This window comes from Pelophylax lessonae (genome assembly GCF_965119305.1).
Source record: "Pelophylax lessonae genome assembly, chromosome: 3".
Classification (NCBI taxonomy): domain Eukaryota; kingdom Metazoa; phylum Chordata; class Amphibia; order Anura; family Ranidae; genus Pelophylax; species Pelophylax lessonae.
This window is the reverse complement of record NC_138770.1, coordinates 358,481,149-358,507,366: the sequence shown is the minus strand read 5'-3', so window position 1 is coordinate 358,507,366 and position 26,218 is coordinate 358,481,149. Positions and strand designations below refer to the sequence as shown.

The window sequence follows — 26,218 nt, the reverse complement described above, 5'->3', positions numbered from 1 at the left end:
GCAAACATTTCTGTATTAAAAATACTTTTTTTGTGGTCTTATGTAAGATTATAATTTTCTGAGATACTGAGTTTGGGGTTTTCACTAGCTGTAAGCCACAATCATCAAAATTAAAAGAAAGAAATGCTTGAAATATCAATCTGTGTGTAATACATCTATATAAAATATGAGTTTCACTTTTTGAATTGAATTACTGAAATAAATAAATTTTTGATGATATTCTAATGTATGAGATGCACCTGTATGAATTTCATTAGTTTACTTGGATGTTTGCCTGAAGTTCAGCTTTATTTCTTTTTCTTCAGCATTAAACTTTGTTTCTGCAGGTTCAAGCCAAAACTTTGAAAGGCAAATCAGTCATTGGGGTGACAGCTGGAAGGTTTCACACCGTCCTGTGGACTAAAGATGCAGTGTATACAATGGGACTAAATGGAGGTCAATTAGGTACGTAATCATAACAAAGAATTTTTTCCTGTCGTTGTTCACAGCAAAAACGCTTTTTACTGCATTTCCCTTTTAAATGAATCCTGTCATGAGAGAAGCATGGAAGCCGCACTTGCTGACTTCTCTTGAAAATGTTGGTTGTCTTGCTGTCATTTTTACCCTCTTGCTTTTACTTTTTTGTGTGTTCCTGACCAAGGGCGAAAATGTATGCAATTTGAGATTTCTTACTTCTCTGACTTGTTCCAGGTCAGTGACTAGGTGTATTGAAGCCAAATGTTGACATAAGCTAGAGATGCACCGAAACACATCGGCCGAAAATGGTGTTATCTGCATTTTATCGATTAAAAAAAGTGCCGATAATGGCGCAGAAACCCACATGATTTTGCCGTGAACTCACTGCAATTTTGCTGCGATTTTATCAGGATTTTACTGTGCTTATAGTTTGGTTTTCATAGGTTATGTGACTCAAAAACCGCATCCAAAACATAACACGGGTGCGTTATTGATGCGTTCTTGCTGTGTTTTTATTGAATTTCAACAGGGAAATGCGTTTTTTTTTTTTTTTTTTTTACTGACCAATAATGCAGCAAGAAAGATTTTTAACACTACAACAGAAGCGCAACGGACCAGTGTGAAGACATGCATAGAATTTAAAGGGATACATTTTTCTTGTGCTAAAGGTCCAATAATGGCCGGCAATAAATTCATATTCATTTAAATTCATGATATTAATTAAAAAGTTGAATATAATACAATTGTATATAAACATATTAATATTTTTTAAGAACTGTAATTTTCAGTTACAGTTTCGGCAGCAAAATTTCCATTCGGTGCACTTCCAATATAAGCTAGACAGATTGTGTTTTCAGAATAAGTGCAGCAGCTGCAGTCCTCATATTTTTGTACCGCAACAGCTTTCTCTTTGAACTCTGTCATGAAAAACGAATGGTTTGATTCTTCTAGGATACCTGGTAGAACCCAATGGAGAAAAGCTTGTCAGCTGTCCTCGACAAGTCTCTGCTCTTCATCATAAAGACATTAGCATATCTCTTGTGGCTGCTAGTGATGGAGCTACAGTCTGTGTTACTGAAAGAGGAGATATATACCTTCTTACAGAGTACCAGTGCAAGAAACTAGCATCCAAGTAAGCTATTTCTGTATACCTCTTACACATTTGTGGTATATTTTGTCAGTGCTGTTTTTTTTAACTGTTTTTTTTTTTATCTTTCAGGCAACTAAACTTAAAAAAGGTGCTAGTTTCTGGAGGATATTTGGATCAAAAAGCAGATACGCAGAATCTCAAAGAAAATGGTGGCCAGTCTGTTAGTTTTCTTGCCTTGGATCAAGCTGGAAGAGTATGTTTTCCCTTAGACCTTAACACAAGACATTTTTTAAAAGATCTAGTACATTTAGAATATAATTACAGACTTTTTGACAATGACTACATTTATGGGGGTGTAGTGCCTCCATAAACACAGCAATTGTCTTCTTAGAGTCTGAAGGGAAACTACAGCTAGGATCTACCTGCTGTTAATAGATTTGGTGCAGGTTTTTGGAACTATGGAAAGGTTATTGCTATCTGTAAGGAAAAAACTGTCCATACTGTAAAGCCCCCCCCCCCCCCCCCACCCCGGAATTAATTACCTTGTGGGCAAAGGCAAAACATTTAGCCCTAAGCTATCATTTTACCTATTAAACTTCCCCAGAAATCGGCCCTAAACGAATGCCTAAACTCAACCTCTGCCTCCAGGTTTGTTTTAATCATATCATACTGAGCTGCATATTCTTACCTTTCAATCATGCCTCTACTGTTCTGTTCAGTGCTTGGAGCCAAAAGAAAATACAGGGCATTTTAGGGTATGTAGGGCTGACTAACATGAGCCCATCAGTGTTGCCAAACAGGGAGTTCATGCCTCAGTTTTAGGTTCAGGTGAATGAGTGCAGCTGAATGGAACAGTAAGTATACATATACAGTAACAAAAAAGTATGCATATACGTTTGTGGTGATCTGCATTGCAAAGGCAAGGCACAGATTGACTTTAACCACTTGCCTGCTGGGCACTTCCTGCCCAGGTAAATTTTCAGCTTTCAGTGCTGTCGCACTTTGAATTACAATTGTGCGGTCATGCAACACTGTACCCAAATTACATTTTTATCATTTTTTGTTACACAAATAGAGCTTTGGCCAGAAGGACGGCAGAGGGCACGTTGCATCTACAATTTCGGGCCCTTCCTTTCTGCCTGTCCTCTTCCCTGCGGCGAAACTAAGGAGGAAGGCTGCTACTCGGCACCTCTCCATCTTGGACTCATGCCCTTAACAGCAGGGGTGCCCAACCTTTTGAGGAGCGGGGGCTGAGTGGAAATGAGTGGAGCAGGCAGATGACAGGTCTGTGTCCACTCAGCATAGCAGATCAGACACGGACACAGCCCGCTCTACTCTATGGACCCTCTGATCCGCCTTGACGGATGAGGGCGGATTCCCTTCTGTTTTTTAAGTGGATCAGATTGGAGATAGGTGGGTGTAAATGGACACAAGTCCGTTGACATCTCACACTCTATAGAGGTGAATTGAGGGTCCGATCGGGTCCACCTGAAAAACAAGCTGACCTGATCGGACCGATCGTGTGAAAGGGGCCTAAAGCTGCTTTCACACGGATGCATTTCGGTTTACCTGAGACTCTACTGACCTCAAACTTCACTTCTTTCTCAGGATTCCTGCAGGTATCACTGGCTGCTGCTGTCCCCCAGGCGAGTATGGCTGGTGGCTGCCTCTGGCTGTCTTCCAGGGCTGGTACTGATGGTGGGTACCGCTGGCTGGTACTGTTGGTGGGTACTGCTGGCTGGTACTGTTGGTGGGTACTGCTGGCGGCTGCTGCTGGCTGGTATTGTTGGTGGCTACTGCTGGCTGGTACTGCTGGATGGCTCCTGACCCACCGTCCATCTGTGACTGGAGCCGGCACTAGAGGAAGCACGCGGCTGCAGTAGAGAGCAGAGGCGATGCTTCCTATATCGCACCGGTCACAGGCAGAGTACATTTGGTATCACTCCGTCTGTGACAGGAGCCGGCGCTATACAGGTAGCATCGGCTTTGCTTCCTCTAGTGCCAGCTGTTCTTCACACACAGCCACAGACAGCTCACATACAAAGGCCAGTGACAGTCCTAACGGGAACGGCGTTCGTGCTGTGTAAAAAATGGAAAATTCTGCACTTTGGATAGATGTAGAGTAGAGAAGACTACAAAAAATAGGTACAACTTTTATGTAGGAGGATTTGTTTCATCTCTGTGTATCGCCTGAGGATAGTCACTTCACTGGGTATATGTAAGGGTTTACAACCACTTTAACACTTATCTTACTGACAGCGAAAGTGTTCTGTACCACATGCCTACTTTTTATATGTCTTAAAGAGGAGCTCCAGTACGTGAAAAAAAAAAAAAGAATTAAAAGTCAGCAGCTACAAATACTGTAGCTGCTGACTTTTAATATAAGGTCACTTACCTGTCCAGGGATCCCGCGATGTCGGCACCCACCAATCGGCTTCGGGTGCAGATGCTGGCAATATAAGTAAGGGAAACCGGCAGTGAAGCCTTCATGTTTCACAGCCGGTTTTGTACTGCACATGTGTGAGTTGCGCTGTGGTTTCTGAATAGTCTAGCCGTCTTCTCGGAGCTGTGTGTGTGTTCCAGAAGGCGGGGGGAGGCGGGCAGAAATGTTATAGATCGCCGATCAGTGATCTCACCAGGAAGTGGGAGCGGGTACCTGTCAAAACCAGGTACCCACTCCGCCCCCCAAAAAGGCCAAATGTGGCAGCGGAGGGGAGGAGGGTGCAAACAAACAGAGCTTCTTCTTTTGGGTGGAGCTCTGCTTTAACCACCTGCCGACCGCGCTATAGCTGAATGACGGCTACAGCGCGGCTGGCTACTTTTGGGACACCGTCATATGACCACGCCCACTGTGGGGCACAGGACACTGCAGATCACAGATTGAGGTAAAGAATCAATCAGTGACTCTTTACTACGTGATCAGCTGTGTCCAATCACATCTGATCATGGAAACAGAAGCCGATTATCGGCACTTCTTCCCTTATGCTAGCAGCATGAGGAGAAGAGAGCCGATAACGGGCTTCCCTAAAAGGGACACACACGCTGATCATACTGATTGTCAGTGCAGTTCCAACAGTGCCCACCAGTGCTACCTATCCGTGCGGCCTATCAATGCCCATAAGTGCCGCCTCATCAGTGCCTATCCATGCAGCCTCATCGGTGCAAATCAGTTAAGGAGAAAAATTACCTGTTTGCAAAATTTTCCAACCAGCTATAAAAATGTTTTTTATTTTTTTTCAAAATTTTCGGTCTTCTTTAATTTTTTTTACAAAAAAAATGAACCCAAAAAAATTAAGAACATTTAAAAAAAAAACTGGTTATTCAATACCACCAAAAGAAAGCTCTATTTGTTTGACAAAAATGCTAAAAATTTCATTTGGGCCCAGTGTTGCATGACCGCACAATTTCATTCAAAATGTGACAGCGCTGAAAGTTAAAATTGGCCTGGGCAGGAAGGGGGTAAAAGTGCCCAGTAGGCAAGTGGTTAAGCCAAAATAAATTAATCAACATTAGACAATTAGGTTTTACTGCATTTTTGTTGTGATCGGTTCTGCTGTACTATAAGTTTCTCAATTAATTTGTAGGTTTTTTGCTGGAAGTCTTCCAGCAGTTCGCTGAAGCAGTGCCGTTGGGTTTATGGCCGCCAGGTGTTTATGTCTGATTTTGCCCTTAATAAGAATGAAATACTGTTTGTCACTCAGGAAGGTGAAGGGTTTACTGGAAAGTGGATGGGTGAGAAGAAAAACTACACGGATAAAAAAGGTAATTTTTTTAAAAATGTAAAAATTCTGTAAAGTAACCTGCTTAAAAACATTATTGTGGCAAGTAATAGAACAGAATGGCAAGTAAAGGGTCAGTCCACCCAGAATGAATAGCGGTTTCTTAGATTCTGAAGTGTTAAACCCCCTGACTGTTTATGTCTCTTGGAAATTTCTATGCTTGAGTTTCCAGGTCATCTGTTAGGAGGTCTAACTGCTGGTGTCCTTTAAAAGATCAAAGAAAGCCAGTAGGTGACTAAACCCACCAGTCTCCACCTATAACTAAAATATTATTGTAATAAATCATTTAAACAAATCCATTAATAATTCCAAGCTCATGTTGGTAACTCTGAACACAAGTGTTTTTTCACTTAGTTGAAGCTAAACTACATAACTAGAACCAGGCAGGAAAATACATTTGTAGGAATCTAAATCTTGTCTGCGAAGTCTAATAGTGTAGAGGTGTCTCTCAGAATTAGGTATGTGTGCCAATATTCATAGTCGTTATTTTCTCCTTGTTGGAACAGAAATGTCAGCTCTGTGTCGGGGGGTGTAAATCCCCCATAGTGATTGACCTGTCAGGGCTGATAATTGACACTCTATGGGCTGCTGGAAGAACGAGCATGATCATTTAACAAAGCTTTTGACTTTGTTCATTCAATGATGACAGCACTTTTATCATATGGTGTTTTTTTAAGCGTCTGTTATCAACACCTTGAGCTCAGGCAAGAGTAATGTAACAACCTATCAGCAGGATACTCGGCTTGATATTTCTGTTCTGAAAAGGAGAGGGAAAAAAAAAAAAACAATTCAGGGGTGAAAATTCAGTTTAATATGAGTGTCTATAGCACAGTGAGAGACCTATCAAGCAAATTAGTAAGAAATGAAGATTCAAATCAGACTCCCTGTCAGCAGAGTCTATTGGGTTGATTTACTAAAACCAGATCATGTAAAATCTGGTGCAGCTGTGCATGGTAGCCAATCATCTTCTAATTTCAGCTCATTCAATTAAAAAAAAAAAAGAACTGGAAGCTAATTGGTTTCCATGTACAGCTGAACCAGATTTTGCATTGTCTCAGATCTGTCTCACTGCTGCTGCCTCACATTGCCTGGCTGTGTGACAGACTTGATAAATGTCTCCCAGTGTGTTATCTAGTCTCTTATTTATTTGCACTAATTATTTTTGTATTATTATTGCCCTGTCTGCTTTTGTCTGTATGTGTTGTCCATATTATCACTCTTTCTTCCAGATCCCTCTATAACTGACCCCATTCACAGTGATTCCAACAGTATTTATGAGCGAATTTCTCTTCAGAAGCTTCCCTTTGTTCACAGGGCTGTCAGTGTCACATCAGATCCTAATGGATGTAACTTTTCCGTGTTACAGTCTGATCCAAAAACAAGGTAATGTCCAGTGTGTAAATGTAATTGCTCACTTTTAGAAGAAATTCTAAGGTGTTTTAAAGTGAGTGTTGATATTTGACCTCTACCTGGCAGTTAGAACGTGTAAATAATTTGGTCATTCGCATTTATAAAAAACTTGTAAGATCCCATTGTGGTATAGCTCAGCTAAAGTTGTATTGTTGAGACAAAGCAGAACTATGTCTTTTCATATATATATATGGGACAGTTCGTGGTAGATTAAAGTGTTTCTAAAGGCAATTTTTAAAAATTAAAATAATAAAACCTATTATACTCACCTGCTCTTTTCAACTGTATTAAATATAGAAGCCCAAACCTCCATTTCGGGTTCCTCCACCGGCAATTGCTCCTCATCTTTTATGTCTGCCCCTGTTTAATATAACCCTGACCCTCCCACACTCTGCTCCCATGATTTGACTGACAGCAGCAGGATGGCTCCCGCTGCTGCCCGATCTTCCTGTGAGAAGAGAATTTTTGGAGAGAAGAACTGCAGACCAGCACAGCGCATACCAGCACATTATGACAGACTTACCTGCACATGGAGCTCTTCAGCGTAGCTCTCTCAGCTCCCCAGCACCTCTATCTTCACCTGGTCTTCCTTCCGGGTTCACAGGCTCTGGCTGTATGAATGGCTGGGGCCGCAATGACGTCACTCCCACACGGGAGCCCGGCACAGATCTCTGAAGAGCTTTAGAACTAGTGATCGACCAATATTGTTTTTTTAATGCCGATACCGATATTTTGGTCATCGGATATCGGTATCGGCCGATATTTTCGGACATGTAAAATTTCTTTTTTTTTTTTCACAGGTACTCCTTGTGGAGGGATATGGGGGTCTAATAGACCCAAAACCCCTCCTCGGCACTGAAAAGCATTCAAAACGCCAAGTTTGGCTGTTTTGAATGCTGTCAGTTTTTTTAATTTGGCGCCAAGTACCCGGAAGTGATGTCATGACATCACTTTCGGGCTTTTTACATGAGCCAAATGCGGCTTTGATCGGGTCTTCGGCGGCCGTGCAGGTAGGATGCCCGGGTGTCCCGGTGGGACGGGAGACCCGGGCGAGCCGCAGAACCGGGGGGGGCGTCCCCTCCCACTCCTTGTAATGATAGCGGAGCACCTTCTCAGCCCATCAGTTGTCATTACAAGACAGCCGACCATCGGCTATGGACGCGGGTACCGGGGTGATGCCTCTAGCTGGAGGCTAGGTACAGCACTTTCCCGAAATATCGGCAATATCGGTAACCTCAGGGGCCGATTCCACTATATCAGGGAAAGTGCATATCAGCCCCCGATCTATCAGTGGTGCCGATAATAGGTCGATCCCTATTTAGAACATCTTTATTTACTCATGAATGAAAGGGAATGTACTACCAATTGTATTGAGTTGAGCAGTTAAACCTGAGGCTGGCTAATATGGAAGTTTGAACAAGATGGAAAGGAAGGACCACACATAGTGGCTGACATTAAACTGAGAAAGAAAAAGGTTTTCTACCCATCAGAGGTTTCCTCTTTTCTTCTAACAGTTAGAAAAATAAACTGAACAAATTATTCCTCTGGGAATTGCTTGCTCATCTGGAAATCTTGTAGGAATACCATATATTCTATACTCAGATAAAGCAAGTTAGTTTTAGTGCTTTTGTGCTTTTATAGTGAGTTGTAACGTTAACCATATTGCTATTTTTTTGTAAAAGTATCTAAATGATTTATGGGGATAATAAAAGTTATGTCCTCATCTTTTAACCTTTGAGGGCTCAGTACGGATAATTAGATTAATGCATGTTCTGTAAGTCTTATATACACTACAAACACTGTGAGCTTGGTCTCACAAGAGAATGCTGCATAAAATATAGTAGTAGAAAAGGCCAGCATTCTGTTTGTAGTTTTGCTCTTTTACTGTAATACAGAAATCACTGATATAGTATTTTAAGGTCTTGAGGACTTCTTTGTCAGGTTATAGCTTGATATAGAGGTCCTGCATGATTTCTGTAATACTGGCCTTTTTTCGAATATGTTCCAGACCGTGCCATCACTGGCCGCACTCCCCAAAATCTCCAGGTGACAGGTATATGTTCGTACTAGACATATCGCCTATTTGCAGCATAGAATTCTGTACACATCAGAGTACATGCTGTTCTATACATCATGAAGTCAACACTGAAGAAGAGGAGCATGATCCTGTTTGTCAGTTTAAGGTATGTATGCTGGATTTTTAAGTTATGATGAGAGGGCAGGCACATAAAGATGGAGTTAGCTCCCCCATCACACACCTACTTTCACAATAGACAAAGACTCACCTATCCAAAATGACCTCCTAAACTTATATTAAAGTTTTACCTAGCTTTTATATCAAATTTGTAAGTAAACAGCTGTTAAGTATGTCCTCTCAATCTCGCCCAGGATGCAGCATTTCACGTCACTAGCTCTGTGTATGAGAGTGCCTGCCCACAATGCATGGTGACATCACAGTACTCTTACCCAACTAGTTTTGCCACACACGAACTTTCTCTGGAGTTGCAGCCATTACCTTTTTTTAACCTCTTAAATGCAAGGACCCTCCTAAACATACCTTGTAGACAAAGAGTTTTTAAACTTTAAGCTCAGTTATATTAGCAGTGGTCACAGTTCCAAACTAGCAATTCCTGTGTGCTATTACAATGCATATGTCGCTCACCAGTAGTGCGGTTACTAGGGAATTAATTTGATCACTGAATGTAAATCCCCCCAAGTGATGTCACCTGCATGTGGACTTCAGGCGGTGTGGCAGTGGCAGGCTACTGATTAGGGGGCAGAATGACTCTGGGTGTTGGTCAAACAAAATGTAAGTAAGCTGTGATAGGCTGAAGCAAAACTGCAGCATAAAGGCGGAACTATTAAAAATACATAATTTGCAGCAAAGCACTTAGAGGGGATGGTTGACAGATTTATCCAGGAAAATGTGGGGCTGGAGTTTTGTGCTTTAGGGCAGAAGGAGCTATCTCTAAGGAATACCTGCTCATCATTTATGCATTACTATATACTGTATAAAATGTCCAAAGTTGGGGCATATGATTTAAAAGTTTGGTACCAAACTTTTCAGGGCTGCCCTAAAACAGCTATACATGTATTTACACGTGTGCTAAGGAATTTTTGTATCAACTTACCATTATAAACGCAAAAGTTAAAGCTGATGTTTTATTTTGCATTTTAGCCTTTTTGAAGTTCCTGTGGTGTCTTCCTCAATTTTCGCAGAAGATTTTGATAAACTGCTTAAAGAAGTAGATGAGATGGACAACATTCATGATGTGACTTTCTTGCTGGGTTCCCAGACTTTTCCTGCACACAAGTACATATTGGCCATGAAATGTGACTACTTCCGCAAGCTGTTTATTTCCGGGGAGAGCAACCTAGCTGACTTTCCAGAGCTCTACCAAAATGGAGAGGATTCAGCAGGGTGTGATCTGTTTGTTCTTGAGAAAGTTCCCCCTGGGCTTTTCACCTACATCCTGCAGTTTGTCTATACTGACACATGTGATATGTTGGTCCACGGTCACAAACCCAGATTTATCCCCAAAGAAAATATAGAACAACATCAGGATACCATCATTTCAGATTTCCAGAAAATTTGTTTTCATGAGGATGTTAAATGCAAGTCTGCCTATGAGGTGTACAAGAACAGACAGATTTGCGCAGACAGTGACAAGAAAAAAGTCAAAACCAAGCCGTCCAAAAAGAACAAATATGTTAATGAAGAAAATAGCCCTGTTAAAATGCTGCAAAATCTAGCCAAGAGGTTTGGCCTCAGCAATTTGAGTTCAAGGTTTGTCATTATTTATTATGGGTACTTGTATAGCGCCATCAATTTACGCAGTTATTTTCATATGTATTGCACATTCACATCAGTCCCTGCCATTAAGGAGCTTACAATCTAATCTATCCTTTTTTTTATTGAATATTTAAATCATAAGCTTGCCTTTATAAATGTAAACCTATCAAAAAGTAAATTATTATAGGCAACTGTTTTTTTTTTTTAATTGGGAGAGAAAGGGTTAAAACTTTTTTTCAGGTTTTCATTGCTGGCTCTCATTTTATGTTTGATGCAGGGTGTCAAAGGGATAGTGTGTCAGAGGGATAGTGGTAGATCGAGTGAGGGCTCTGGCACAGGCACAGGAGACATACTGTTATCTAAACATTTTTTACCTTAATGCAAACCTAACCTTAGGGTAAAAAATGTTTAGTCCTTAGAACAATTTTAACACAATTAGCTGTGTTATAAAATAAATAGTAGGTAGTGGCTAAATCAAACTAATTTCATAAATGGTGATGTTTTGTCAAGACACCTTACTATGTAAGATGTTCTAAATTAGAGATATGCCTTTCTTGTTAGGTGTGGTGGAAGAGTTATATTGCCACGCCTCCCTATAAATGAGTACTGTTCTATCCAGATACTTTAGTATGTAATCTGCTATCTGCAAAAACCTAAAATAGTCTAAATTTGAGAGGCCAATTTTTGAGCAGAAATTCAGCCCCCCCTTCTTCCCTCAAAGCCGTCTGGGACATGTCACAATTCCCAGAAAGCTGCAAGATCATTCACAAAGCCACGTGGCTCGCACATTCACAGTGGGAAGCCATCTGTGAAGTCACAAGCAGTCACATTTGGCTTCTCAAAGTAAACATGGTGGCGCCTGGACCCGAGGACCGATGAAGAGCTGGCTTGGGTGAGGGACTGCGCTAGATTCCTAGACAGGTAAGTGTCCTGGTATTAAAATTCAGCAGCTACAGTATTTGTAGCTGCTGACTTTTCATTTTTAATTTCTAGGCTGAAGAACCATTTTAAGTCTTCCGGTTTCTGGATTATTTTTCATACTGCTCACACAAGCTTTGTAATTCATGCATAAGTTTAGTTAAGGTGGGTGATTTTGCCTGGTCAGGTTCAAGGTGCAAGATTCCTTGTTCTGTTTATTCTCTAAAGCATGAATTTCAGAAAGGAGATTGTCAGTGTTCTGATTTTTATTTTTTTTTTGCTTATTAACCTGTGTACACTAGGGATGCACCGAAATTTCGGCCACCGAAATTTTCGGCCGAAAATGAGCCTATCCCATTTCGGCCGAAAATAGGTTAAAAGTGCCGAAATTAATGGCCGCCGTGAGGAAGGAGGAGGGCGCAGCGCAGGTTTGAAAAGTCCCTGATTCTCCCGTCCGTAGGATAGGAGAATCAGTCTTTTCAATTTGGCTGCAGCCGAGCGGAGCGTCTGACACCTCGTCTCTCACACAGCCCAGCAGCGAGCAGTTCTCACCCCTCCCAGACACGGACAGGAGAGGAGAAAGACTCACACAGCTCATCCTCCTCCCCCCTCCCACCCCAGGTTTTCTGTGTCTGCCCGGGGCCGCCCACTCTCCTATCTCGACGTATGTGCAGGACAGAGAGAGGGATGTGGGCGGGAAATATGAAGAACAGCAAGCAGCTACACATTCCAAGCCTCATGATACCTGAGCCATGCAGCATGCCTCGTCCTCGGACCTTGAATGAGTGAGCACTGCATTTACACTTTTCATTACACTGTCCCCATCTCCCTCCCTTGTCTCCCCTATCTGCCCCCCCCCCCCTTCTGTTCTTCCAAGTTCCATTGAGCACTTATGCAACCATAAAAAATTGACTGCTTTTTTTTATTTGTTTGATCATTATGCTGAGGCAGCTTACATATGGAATTAGTATTATGCAGCATGAGGGGTTAATGTATTGTCACTACTGCATTAGTGACCAACCAGTGGCAGTTAATTAACCCCTTTGTGCTGCATTAGTGCAACCAGTGGTAATTAACACTGATACTGGTTGCACTAATGCAGCATAAAGGGGTTAATTAACTGCCACTGGTCGGTCACTAATTCATCAGTGACCAGCAGTGGCAATACATTAACCGTTACCTCATGCTGCATAATACAAATACCATTGGTAATTAAATTAACCTCTTGCCAACCCATCACAGTACATATACTGTGACAGGGTGGGAGCGACAGGTGTACGTCGCTGCCTGTTTTTGGTGTATGCCCCTCTTCTATCTGTTAAAATTTTTTTGGGGAAAAAGTCATTTTCGGTTTCGGTTTTCGGCCAAAGGCATCCTGCATTTTCGGTTTCGGTTTCGGCCCAAAATTTTCATTTCGGTGCATCCCTAGTGTACACAATTTTAGAATTATAACACTTCTATACGGCTTGTGTGCATTCCAGGGGACAAAAGGGACAGATACAGTGGGAAAAATAATTATTTGATGCCCTACAGATCTTGTAAGTTTGCCCACTTACAAAGAAATTAAGGGTCTATGATTTTTTTTCGTAGGTGTATTTTAAGTAGTAGAGACAGAATATCAACCAAATATCCAGAAAAAAAACACACAATACAAATGTTATAAATAGAGTTACAGTTCAGTGAGTACAATAAGTTTTTTATCCCCCTACCAACCAACAATAATCCTGGCTCCCACAGACTGGCTACAGTATGTGCTCATGTGGTACACAGATTAGTCCTGTCAATTTAGGAAGATGCTCCAAATGACAACTCCTTATGGGTATAAAAGACACCTGGTGTCCACAGAATTTTATTTTTTTTCTTCATTCAAACCTCCCTATCATGGGCAAGACCAAAGAGCTGTCAAATGATGTCAGGGACAAGATTGTAGACCTGCACAAGGCTGGAAAGGGCTACAAGACCACCAGCAGGAAGCTTGGTGAGAAGGAGACAAGTGTTCCTTCAATTGCCCCATCTCCATGCAAAAGTTGGCCCCATGGGGTAAGGATGATCATGAAAAAAGTGAGGGATCAGCCCAGAACTACACGGGAGGAGCTTGTGAATGATCTCAAGTTAGTTGGGACCACATTTACCAAACAAACTATTGGTACACAATACGCCGCCATGGATTGAAATCCTGCAGCGCCCGCAAAGTTCCACTCCTCAGGAAGGCCAATGTACATCTAAATGATTCAGCGAAGGATTGGGAGAAAGCGCTGTAGTCAGATTTGACCAAAATTGAGCTTTTTGGCATTAATTCGACTCATCGTGTTTGGAGGAAGAAAAATGCTGACTATGACCCTCAGAAAAAAATCAGACTATGACCCTAAGAACTCCCTACAGTCAAGCATGGAGGTGAAAACATCATGCTTTGGGGCTGTTACTCTGCTAAAGGTACAGGCTGACTTTGCCTCATTAAGGGGACAATGGACAAGGCCATGTATAAAATCTTGGATGTGAACCTTTTTCCCTCTTCCAGAACACTGAAGATGGGTTGTGGATGGGTCTTCCAGAATGACAATGACCCACAACATAGCACCAAGGCAACAAAGAAGGTCATGGAGTGGCCTAGCCAAACTCCAGACCCTAATACTATAGAAAATGTATGGAGACAGCTGAACCTTCGAGTTGCCAAGTGACAGCCAAGAAACTTTAGGAATTTAGAGAGGCTCTGTAAAGAAGGGTGGACCAAAATCCCTCCTGAGATGTGTGCAAACCTGGTAACCAACTACAAGAAACGTTTTACCTCTGTGCTTGTCAACAAGGGTTTCTCCACCAAGTACTAAGTCATGTTTTGCTTGGGGATCAAAAATAATTATTTTACTTACTGAACTGCAACTCAACTTAAACATTTGTATCCTGTTTTTTCTGGATTTTTGGTTGATATTCTGTCTCTATAATTTAAAATACACCTATGATAAAAAAAATTACAGACCCTTCATTTCTTTGTAAGTGGGAAAACTTACAAAATCTGCTGGGGATCAAATATTTTCCCCACTGTATATATTACAGCATGTTGGCATCTGCAGACATGGTGTACCTCCTCTATGTAAAAGAGATTGAAGTGAGGGGAACGTTCACTTATGAAGAGCTGTAGAGTCCATTTGGCAGTTAGTAAGATTAAAGTGTAAGTTCAGACCTAACTAAGCTTAAACCTGCTTCCTCGCCCTTCTAAATCCTATTCTAACTACCCTGTGAAGGGCGATTGCTTATAATTCTCAGAGCACTTCGATACAGTCACATGATCTCCCCAGCGGCCAGGTTCCGGGGAGGGGACAATGGCTGCAATACCTTTTTGTTGAGGTCACCTATTGGCTTGCTATGGGGTATCTGTTGTTGGCTGTCCCTCCTCTTCCCTGAAGCCGCGGCTAGTAGTTGATCATGTGGCAAGACCGGAGCACCCTTAGAATGGGTAAGTATAAGCATCTTCCTTTGACAGGGTAGTGAGAATAAGATTTAGAACAGGGGTGTAAGCAGGTTTAAGCTTAGTTAGGTATAGCCTGGACTTCCACTTTTCCACATACTGTAAAGGAACCCTGCTTAACAGACAATTTTACAAAAGAACTGAAGTTGGTGTGAGTTGAGAGCATAAAGATCTACCGAAGCAAAGGGCTTTGACTTCATCTCACACAGAAGAATAATAAATCTGCGGTCAGTCTAAAATTGAATCCAGCAAAGTAAAGGAGATCACATTGTTAAGACCCTTTTCACGTGGATGTTGCAATCAGGCTACCTGTAAGTTTTTCAGGATGTGCTCAGATTTCTGAAAAGCTAGTGTTTTTTCTTTCATATGAAAAAAAATGAATGTGTAGAAGCACATCATGTGGAACATCTGGTAAATGAGGTGGCTTGGGAATGTGGTGTACTCTATATATCACCAATTCCGTTTCAGTGATAGAAGATAGAACACAGTGTAGAAGATCATGAACACATGTAGTGCTGTATGTACAGTCTCAGAGATACCAGGAATCTTAATGTTGTTATGACGAGACCTGTGTTCTAATTCTGTCACTAAAGACTTTAGCTAAGACCGATCCTCCTCTTTTCTATTATGTGCATCTACAAAACCTGATCTCCACACTCCTGCACTTCCACTTGAAATAGACACATACATGACATCATATCTGAGTGCAGGGATAAACGCAAAGATACCAGCATATCTTTCATGATGGTGTCCAAAATAGGCTGATCAGTAGTAGGAAAGGCTGTAACGGGATATATAAATTCCCTTATGCCATCCATAGAATCATTAGGTGTGCTCACCCATTTGTCATTTCTCTGTGCTGTGTTGGTCTCCTGTGTCATCCTTGGTTTGGATTAAATTGGGCTCCTAGTGGAAGTAATGGATGTCCCTGATGGCAGGGAAGATTGGGAGGCACTGCAATGTTGGGGTGCCCTGGTGTTAGAACCTGGACTCAGGGATCCGGCTGGAGTGCTGACTGCAGCCTGTAATAAGCGTTGGACACCACCATTTTGTTGTAGCCCACATCCGGCTGGAGAGAAAAACGTAGGTTTTTTTGTGCTGGGCTCTGTCTTTGCCCTTGTGGGTGATATTTCCAAGTATTCAAATGACTGTGCAGCATTATGTGCTATAAATAATTGCAATGCTGCTAATGACTTCTAATACTGGAGAGGAGCTCTCACCCTGAGCTGCCATGTCCCCTTTCGTGAGCATTTTTGATGCTTACCTAATAAGTTTCAGAGAGTGTCAGTGTCAGACAACATGTTAAAGTACTTAGTAGAGTTCCCAGGGTAACCGCTTCCCGCCCAGCCACTGCATATAAATGGCCGGGCAAGACAATCGGCGATCCAAGTGGACGTACCCGTACGTCCTCCCAGATCCGATTGTGCGCACCCCAGGGGCTTGCATCAGTGCAATCACTTATCTACTGGCCAATCAGTAGTCCAGTTGTCCATTCATACAGCCATTCAGCAATACTGGGATTTCTGTGATTGGTCACAGTGATCACATGGCACAGGGCCAAGCATCAACACCCTGTATCAAGTGAAATCTGTAGCCAATCACTGCTTATCACAGTAATTCTCGATGGCTGCAGGAATCCCAGACAGCTGAGAACTGTCAGAAATGAGTGCTTATACAGCCATCATGGCTCTATCAGCAATCACAGTGTGGGAAAAAAAAAATCCCAATCACTTCCATAGAGTCGCGCAGTGTTACTCTGATAAAGATGCACTGCTCTGGTGACTGGATGTTATATGAAAAAAGTGTAAAAACATTGGAAAAAAAAAATATATATATATATGTTTTTTTTTTTTTTTTTACACTTTTGTGACATTGCACCACTGTGGTGGTGACCATGTACAATGGCTGGCTACTCTGTTATCACTGTATGTCAGTGCTGCTAGCAGTTATCACTTATCACTGCCACAGCAGTACAAACTCTTTAGGCCAGTGCTGCCAGTCAGTGCCCCTAATCACTGCTGCACCAGTCATTGTCCTCAATTACTGCCTTACCACTCGGTGTGTCTGATCACCGCCGCACCAGTCCCAGTATCTCTGATCACTGCTACACCAGTCACCTTGTCCCTAATCGCTGCCACACCAGTTAAAATTTCCCTGATCCCCAACTGTAAATGTAAAGAAATGACAGCAATCCTTAAAGTGACACAGGTCTCATGAGAGTAAACTTTTCTTACACAGCAGATTGTGATGAAAACATGTTTGACTGGAGATCTGGTGTATATCATAACAAATATTTCAAACTAGTGCCCTTATTTTTATCAGGAATTCTGCTGTCAGACAAAAATCACTGAATGGCTAGTTTTCTAATGTTACATTTTTTTTCTAGGCTGGATGGCATTCGATATGAAAATGGAGCAATTAATGTTGTAAACAAGAAAAGTGGAAACAAGCAAAGATTCAACCAAAAGAAATTGTATGTAGTTAATTCATCATTCTATGATACTTCGTTATCATTGTGTAGATTTGACTTGTCTAGATCATTACAATCTAGTAATGCAGTTGGGAACAGTGGCTGTGTCTGTGCAACAACTACATCCCAGTTGACAGAATGGGACTGCCTGCACGGGGGTGCACAGATCACCTTGCAGGCAAATGTAGCCTTCACATGGGCATACACTCTAGTGTGAACGATTCCAAACTCCTAGCTCCACTTGCCCTACACATTTCAGCCTCCCTTTACCTGTGCAGATTTGCCCCAGATGCAGATATTCAGCAGCCTACGGGGCCAGCAAAAGAAAAAAAAAATAAATCAAACGGGAAAGTGTGTGTGTATGTACAGTCAGGTCCGTAAATATTGGGACATCGACACAATTCTAATCTTTTTGGCTCTATACATCACCACAATGGATTTAGAAATGAAACAAACAAGACGTGCTTTAACTGCAGACTTTCAGCTTTAATTTGAGGGTATTTACATCCAAATCAGGTGAAAGGTATAGGAATTACAACAGTTTGTATATGTGCCTCACACTTTTTAAGGGACCAAAAGTAATGGGACAGATTAACAATCATAAATCAAACTTTCACTTTTTAATAATTGGTTGCAAATCCTTTGCAGTCAATTACAGCCTGAAGTCTGGAACGCATAGACATCACCAGACGCTGGGTTTCATCCCTGGTGATGCTCTGCCAGGCCTCTACTTCAACTGTCTTCAGTTCCTGCTTGTTCTTGGGGCATTTTCCCTTCAGTTTTGTCTTCAGCAAGTGAAATGCATGCTCAATCGGATTCAGGTCATCGTCCATCTGCACTGTGAAGCGCCGTCCAATGAGTTCTGAAGCATTTGGCTGAATATGAGCAGATAATATTGCCCGAAACACTTCAGAATTCATCCTGCTGCTTTTGTCAGCAGTCACATCATCAATAAATACAAGAGAACCAGTTCCATTGGCAGCCATACATGCCCACGCCATGACACTACCACCACCATGATTCACTGATGAGGCGGTATGCTTTGGATCATGAGCAGTTTATTTCCTTCTCCATACCCTTCTCTTCCCATCACTCTGGTACAAGTTGATCTTGGTCTCATCTGTCCATAGGATGTTGTTCCAGAACTGTGGAGGCTTTTTTAGATGTTGTTTGGCAAACTCTAATCTGACTTTCCTGTTTTTGAGGCTCACCAATGGTTTACATCTTGTGGTGAACCCTCTGTGTTCACTCTGGTGAAGTCTTCTCTTGATTGTTGACTTTGACACACATACACCTACCTCCTGGAGAGTGTTCTTGATCTGGCCAACTGTTGTGAAGGGTGTTTTCTTCAGCAGGAAAATAATTCTTCGGCCATCCACCACAGTTGTTTTCCGTGGTCTTCCTGGTCTTTTGGTGTTGCTGAGCTCACCGGTGCGTTCTTTCTTTTTAAGGATGTTCCAAACAGTTGATTTGGCCACACCTAATGTTTTTGCTATCTCTCTGATGGGTTTGTTTTGTTTTTTCAGCCTAATGATGGCTTGCTTCACTAATAGTGACAGCTCTTTGGATCTCATATTGAGAGTTGACAGCAACAGATTCCAAATGCAAATAGCACACTTGAAATTAACTCTGGACCTTTTATCTACTCCTTGTAAATGGGATAATGAGAGAATAACACACACCTGGCCATGGAACAATTGAGCAGCCAATTGTCCCATTACTTTTGGTCCCTTAAAAAGTGGGAGGCACATATACAAACTGTTGTAATTCCTACACCTTTCACCTGATTTGGATGTAAATACCCTCAAATTAAAGCTGAAAGTCTGCAGTTAAAGCACATCTTGTTTGTTTCATTTCAAATCCATTGTGGTGGTGTATAGAGTCAAAAAGATTAGAATTGTGTCGATGTCCCAATATCTATGGGCCTGACTGTATGTATGTATGTGTCAAATCTGGCTAAGCTGACCGGGGTAAGATATGCCCTGTGCGTAATATAAATCTGTGTGAGTCTGTCAGAAAGTTTTGGGGAAGGGACATGGAAATGTAAAATATAACAAAAGCCAACATTTTTTTTTTACACTTTGGGAGGGTTATAACCCCAGTAAGGTTTATTTTTGCCATCTGTGTCCCGTTTGGGAGATTTCCCTTTACTCCCTTTCACATAGCCAAAAACCCTCTAAAATGAGGGAATCCCTTGTTACCAGAACTAGTGTCCCCATTGGAAGATATTTCCACTATTTTTTATGTGGGACAACCCAACATTCTGAATTTTCTTATACTTTCACTTTTGGTAATAATGGTAAACAGGACTAATAGGGACACAGACATCAATACAAACCTAAAAGGTATTCTAATCCCTTACGTTACATTGGCATACGGTGCTCATTCAAATGAGAGTGCTGCAGCTGAGGAAGAGGATTAGAAATAAAGATCTGAAAAACGTGAAAATTAAAAGATAGGGAGAGAAGTGAAAAGAAATTACAGTAGGGGATGGTGGTGGAGGAAAGGGGGGGGGGGTGTAATCAGACACAGACACATCCTTTGTATGTATGTATTATTTGTATTATTGTATCATATTTTTTATTTATTTTTTGCAGCACCTCATTGTGTGATGTAACAATGAGATCAGAAGACGGGAAAGAATTTAACTGCCATAAATGTGTTCTATGTGCAAGGCTTGGTATGTATTTATACTTGTTTGCAGAACTATATTATTTGTATTTACATTATTCAATGAATTGAGTTCTAATCCCTTGCTTTCATTCTCATAGAATACTTTCACTCCATGCTTGGCAACTCTTGGATTGAGGTATGATGACTTTTGCAATTATTTTTTGAGAAATCTGGTCCATTTACAGTATTATTGAAAGCTTAGCTAAATAGAAAAGGCATTGGAAGTAAATAAATGCTGTACAGCAAGCAGTGTTTTATAGTTTAACATATTTATTACTGTGGGCTAGGATAGGCAGAACTACAGTTAAGAAAAAGTCTTTGTAGTTGATCTTTTAATTATAATTTTTATTTTCTCTCTGTAACAGGCATCCTGCTGTACAGGTCTAGAAATGCCTGTCCACTCAGATGTTTTACAGGTTATTATTGATTATATCTACACTGATGAAGCTCCTACAGTAAAAGGCAAGTGTGTTCTTATTCCCTTTATCTCTATGGCTACCCATTCAGGAACAGATTTCTAATCATATACGGTGAAAAATTAGACAGCAATTTCTATAGCTGCAAAGCAACATCTGGCCCCTAGTTAATGACTCTCGTCCAGTTTTTTCAGATTCATCATATATAAAAAAAAGTTCTGTGTTTTGAAGGATTTCTGCAAACACTGCTACTCATTTTGTCATTTTCATATAGTTGCTTTATACACTACAAGCCAGGTATTGGCATTAGTTCATGTATCCTTTGTTTCACTTTTTAAAGGTGTATGGCTAAAATGGTGTATGGCTAAAATAAAGGGTCTATTTTAGATGTATTTCAGTTCTATACAGCAGTACTCTTTCTCTTCCTTGTGAAGTAAAGGTAATCCGGTTGTGATCATTTCAGTAACCTTTCAACAACATTAACAAATAACTGAATACTTTAGAAAGGCACTCCAGAGCACTATGAGGCAGAATTTAACTTTCTTTGACGTCTATTATCCTTCTGGTTATACTGTAACCTACGGGAGAATTGAACACTGGCAAACAAAAAACAGTAGGCCAGCCAAGGATAACCCCTCCTACTCCCATCATGCCTCCGCTCTTTGGCTATGTCCTAGACAGATGGATGTACTGTATTTTCTGGCGTATAAGACTACTTTTGAACCTCAAAAAAATCCCCCAAAAATTGGGGGTCGTCTTATACGCCGAATATAATATCTCCAAGGTAACCCAAGTATAAGTATTACCGGTAGATGAAAATTAGGGGGGTCGTCTAATACGCCCAGTCGTCTTATACGCCGGAAAATACGGTATTTGCTTCAGCTCTGCTGACGTATTCAAACCTGTTTTGCTAGCCTTTTTCATTCCATTTTTTTTCCCTCCGTGAAGATTCCTGCTACATAGCTGCTAGAGCTAAGCTCTACATGGTAGATATCTGGCCTTTCCTCACACTAGCTAAGGAGTGCTGTACCCAGACCCCCGCTAGACTGATCATTGTGTGGCCTGGCTGAAAGTGACCTTTGGACTTGTGGTGCTTTTTAGACCTCAAGTACTAATAATAGTTAGCTCTGGAGCACCTTCCAAGTCCATTGCTGTGACATTGCTTGCCTTGTGTCTGAAGACCCTTTTGAGAGTAAGCTATTGGGGCTTAGCACCAGGAGCTGACTCGTAATTTGGAATGCTGAGCCCCCTAAACTCCCACCTCAGCCTCCCAGAGAGGGCCCAGTTGCTGCTCTTTATCTTGAGTCTCTTGGCATTCATTTGTTCTGTTGCCCATCCTTCAGTTGGACTGATTTTGGACATCCCAAAAGTGATTGATTTTTTTTGTCTTGGTGTACAAAGAAAAATTGATTTTTGCACACATCATAAAATCGTTTTTTTTTTTTTAAGTCCTTTGGGGGACATAGGTTCCACCCCTCTGTGTATTGTTCAAAAAAACATACAAAAAACCTTAGGAATGCTGGGAGTAGGATGAGGTTATCCTGGACTCGGCTAGTTTTATTTATTTTTTGGTATGCCAGTGTCTTATCCACCTGTAGGCAGCAGTTACTTACCTAGAGGATTGGTAGGTACTCTGCTCTGTGTAAGCTCTGAATACAGCAATTTTGAGTATTATTTCCTAACTCCCAATGACTGAACTGTGTGGCAAGGGAGCATTGAAAGAGTTGTGGTTCTTTGAAGATGGGTACTATTAAAGGGTACTATTTGTTGCCTTGCTCTGCATAGGAAAAGCTCAGGTTTTACTTAGGCTTTTGCTGGTTGAAGAGTACCTCTTAACATTGACAAGGTTGACATTCTTTTTTCATTATAGACCTCAAAGGATAAGTTCACCTTATTTAAAAATAACAAATACACGTTTGTGCAGGGCATTGGACCCATGATCTGCAGATCGTGTGTGCAATATCAGGCTCCTGCAGACACTGCATACAGCTTTCCTGCCCATTCTTCTGTATGGGCTTTCTGCTTGAAAACTGTAGAAAGTGTGACAAATATGGGTGAACTTGGTCTTTCTTGTTTAAGGTATTCAGAAAAGATATGAAAATGCAAAATGTGTGTTTTATTATAGTTGAGATGAAGATTTGAACTCATTATCAGAGCACATTATTCAGAAATCAAGGGCTCACAAACATTTTCTTGCAACTTCGTAAGTTTATATAGAACGTGCACTTTTGCATATGCCCCTGAGAGAATACACTGGATGGCGCTGCTGCACGCTTTGTAAGATTTTATGCAACTGGGCTACTGACTGTGCTTATCATTGCACCAGGTTATTTAGAGAATCTCCCTACAGAACTCCTAAATAATTGCTTCTGAATTAAAAAAAAAAAAAGCAGCCCATGAATTTTGCAGTATTAAATACACTGTCAAACAGTTTATGATTATATTTGTAATTAACTATTAGTTCACTGCTTTTGCACTTGGCTCTGTTGACTAGAAGATTTATATGTTTCATGTAGAGCTGCACGATTAATCGCTAAAAAATCGAAATCTCGATTCACCCTCCCTCACGATCTTAAAACAGCGTGTCCTCGATTCATACAGAGCTGTCCTCTGCTCACTCACAGCTGTCAAAAAATAGAGCCTCAGGGAAATGTTTATCAACATTGTTAAGGCTGCTAGATAACTATTAACACAATGTTTTACAATGTATCATTTCCTTCTTTTAGATCAAGGCTACATTCACGTTTTTACCGCGATTTTTACCTCGTTTTTTGTGCAGACGTTTTTAGATTGAATAGAAACCAATGGAAAACGCCTGTAATCTGCCCAAAAAGAAGCTCATGTACTTTTTTGAGCGTTGGGCGTTTTGCTTACAGGGTCAAAACGCTCAGATGTGAACAGGGGCCATTGAAATGAATAGCATTTGTCTTGTTGGGCGTTTTGAGAGCTGATCCTAGAGCAGAAAAACTCCCCAAAAACGCCTACATGTGAACGGAGCCCAAAGGAATGAACTTCGTCTGTAAATAAAGACTTAAAGACTAAGCCTATTTCTGACACTTGTTGCTTACAAGTTAAAATCAGTATTTTTTGCTAGAAAATTACTTAGAACCCCCAAACGTTTATATATATATATATATATATATATATATATATATATATATATATATATATATATATATATTATACTTTTTTTTTTTTTTTTAGCAAAGACCCTAGAGAATAAAATGGCCATCGTTGCAATCTTTTATGTCACACTGTATTTGTGCAGAAGTCTTTCAAACGCAGTTTTTAGGAAAAAAATACACTTTAATGAATTTTAAAAAACTAAACAGTAAAGTTAGCCCAATTTTTTGATATGTAAAAGATGATATGCCGAGAATCATGAGAGAATCGGGATCTTTATTCTAAGGAAAAAAATTGTGATTCTCATTTTATCCAGAATCATGCAGCTTTAGTTAGATGTTGGATTACACAAATGTAATATGTGTAGTCTTATCTGTTTTATATTGCAGAGATGCAGAGCTTTGTGGATTTAAAGTTCTTTCACAATGTAGGCAGTCATTCTGTGACATAACCAATATCTGCCAACATTCTACACATAGGTCTTGGCTGTGCATCTCGTGTTAGTTATACTGTAACAGAAATATATATCAGGTTCCAGACCAGATTTTTTTATTTTTTGTAGTTGTATTCGTTCTTGTTATAACATTTCTTGAGAAACTGCATCTTGATCTGTGTATTTATAGTATACTCTTTCTTTACAGAGTCTGCAAACGTGGAATTTATTTGTAATGTCTTAGTAATGGCAGATCAACTACTTATCATTAGACTGAAGGAGATGTGTGAGGTTACACTTACTGAGAGACGTAAGTAGAAGAGCAGTAGTGTTGGGAAAAAGGTTATGTGCTGTGTCTTTCCTGTTTTGAGCAGCTGGTGAGCTCCAATATTCATAATGCTTGCACAGTGTGTACGCTGATGGAGAGCAACGCCTCTGAATGACTGTGAGCACACCTCATTAACTGAGAACAGTGCGCTGGCCAGCTGGGGGGAAACATGATAAAAGATGACTTTTGCATTGTCCTTTTGCTTTACGGTGCATGGCAAATTGCACTTAGAGTCACTGAAATGCTTCATATGTAAACACTGTTCTGTTTGTGATCTATGTCACATTTGCAGTAGGGGAGAAGATAGATATTCATTTGCAGGGCTGCCTGATTAAAACTGTACATTTTTTAAGATAGGTCACTATTTTAACAGGGATCATTTTAGAGTTTGGTCTCTCTATGCCTCTAATTCTGATGTATAATAGTAGAGATAAGGAATTACAGACATACCTCTAGGTGCGAGAGTCTTTTTTTAAATGCCAGCCTGCTACAGCACCGAATGAGCAGAGCCTAAATGCAGACTGATGTAACTGGCAGATAACCGTCTCTAACATGTGTGTTATAGCCTGATTACAGACATAGCATCTCAGTGTGCCTGTATTGCAAACTGTAGCTAGACTTGGGCATATTATAAATTAACTGTACCCTATGCACCAGTAGTAAATTTCCTTAATTATAGAAAATGAGTCTCAGTAGTACTGTATATGGCGCCCCCTGTTGGAGATCCATTCATTTTTAACAGAGTACCAGTCAGGAGCTGCAGGAGGAGGGCAAGGCTGTCCATTAACAAAGCCTTTATTAACAAAGTCTTTAGTATTTCCTTGTCATGTAATCTTGGAAGCACCATTGTTATGAGAGTTGTTTTGCCCATCCTTAATCCGCAATGAGCTCAGGCAGATGGCAGAAAAAAAAAAAACAACTCTAGCAATACACACCAAACTGAGCATGTGTAGACTGCCCACAAGGCTCTGTACTATCAGGAGATGGATTGGGGACTGTGGAAAAAGGAGAGGATCAGAGAAGACAGAATCAAGCAGCCTTTTTACAAAATGCGTAGGATTAACCTCTTAGGTTCAACAGTGAGTATAATAAGCATGCTTTACTTCATATACAGACTGATTTTACTGTTGTGGGTTTAGTAACACTTTGATTCACATAAAACCCTGAAGGTAATGCTGCATTGTAATACGTTTTAAGAGTGGAGATTTACATTAATACAAATGGCCATTGGTGATGGGTTATTTAAAGGCCCATAGTTATGGTGGAACATGTAAAATTGATCCTCATCCTCCGATCCTCCTCCTCCGATCTTCCAGTCCTCCTCTTCCTGTGCCACAGGTCATTTACCCGCCTCCTACCCGCCTTATAGACAAATGACGGCGAACGGGATGATCTCTTGTTCTGGGCTGATGTCATATGACTTCACCCAGTCTTACTGCAATTGCTGGCACTGTGTCCCTGAGAAACGGCGCAACCCCGATCTCGGTAAAGAGCTGTGGCTCTTTTCCCATGTAATGAGCTGTGTCCAATTACAAGGAGATGCCATTTATTGTCTAACCTCGCCTCACACTGACCAGAGTGTTATTAGAGAAGAGGAGAGCCGATCAGAGGCATCTCCTTACAGGGGAGACCTGCATAGGTATCCAGGGCACTGATTATCCTTGATTACAGTGCAGCCCCAACAGTGGCCATCAGTGACACCAGTCTGTGCCCATCAGTGAGGTTAATCAGTACTGCCTTCCAATTCCTGCCCATCAGTGCCGCCTATCATTGCCCATAAGTGCACCCTATCAGTGCCACTAAGTGCAACTTCATCAGTACAGCCTATCAGTGCACTTTCGTGAAGAAGAAAAATTATTTTTTACA

The 26,218-nt window shown here is 41.0% G+C and overlaps 1 protein-coding gene across 1 annotated transcript in view; it reads left to right on the top strand.

The window, feature by feature from the left end:
• The window catches only part of IBTK (inhibitor of Bruton tyrosine kinase), a 118,176-nt gene that overhangs the window by 29,531 nt on the left and 62,427 nt on the right, over window positions 1–26,218 (top strand). The window contains 11 exon segments of the mRNA XM_082250096.1: window positions 327–444; window positions 1,408–1,588; window positions 1,676–1,799; window positions 5,131–5,308; window positions 6,555–6,708; window positions 9,914–10,522; window positions 17,296–17,382; window positions 19,977–20,059; window positions 20,151–20,188; window positions 20,418–20,519; window positions 24,235–24,334. Coding sequence (XP_082106222.1) covers window positions 327–444; window positions 1,408–1,588; window positions 1,676–1,799; window positions 5,131–5,308; window positions 6,555–6,708; window positions 9,914–10,522; window positions 17,296–17,382; window positions 19,977–20,059; window positions 20,151–20,188; window positions 20,418–20,519; window positions 24,235–24,334 — 1,774 coding nt within the window.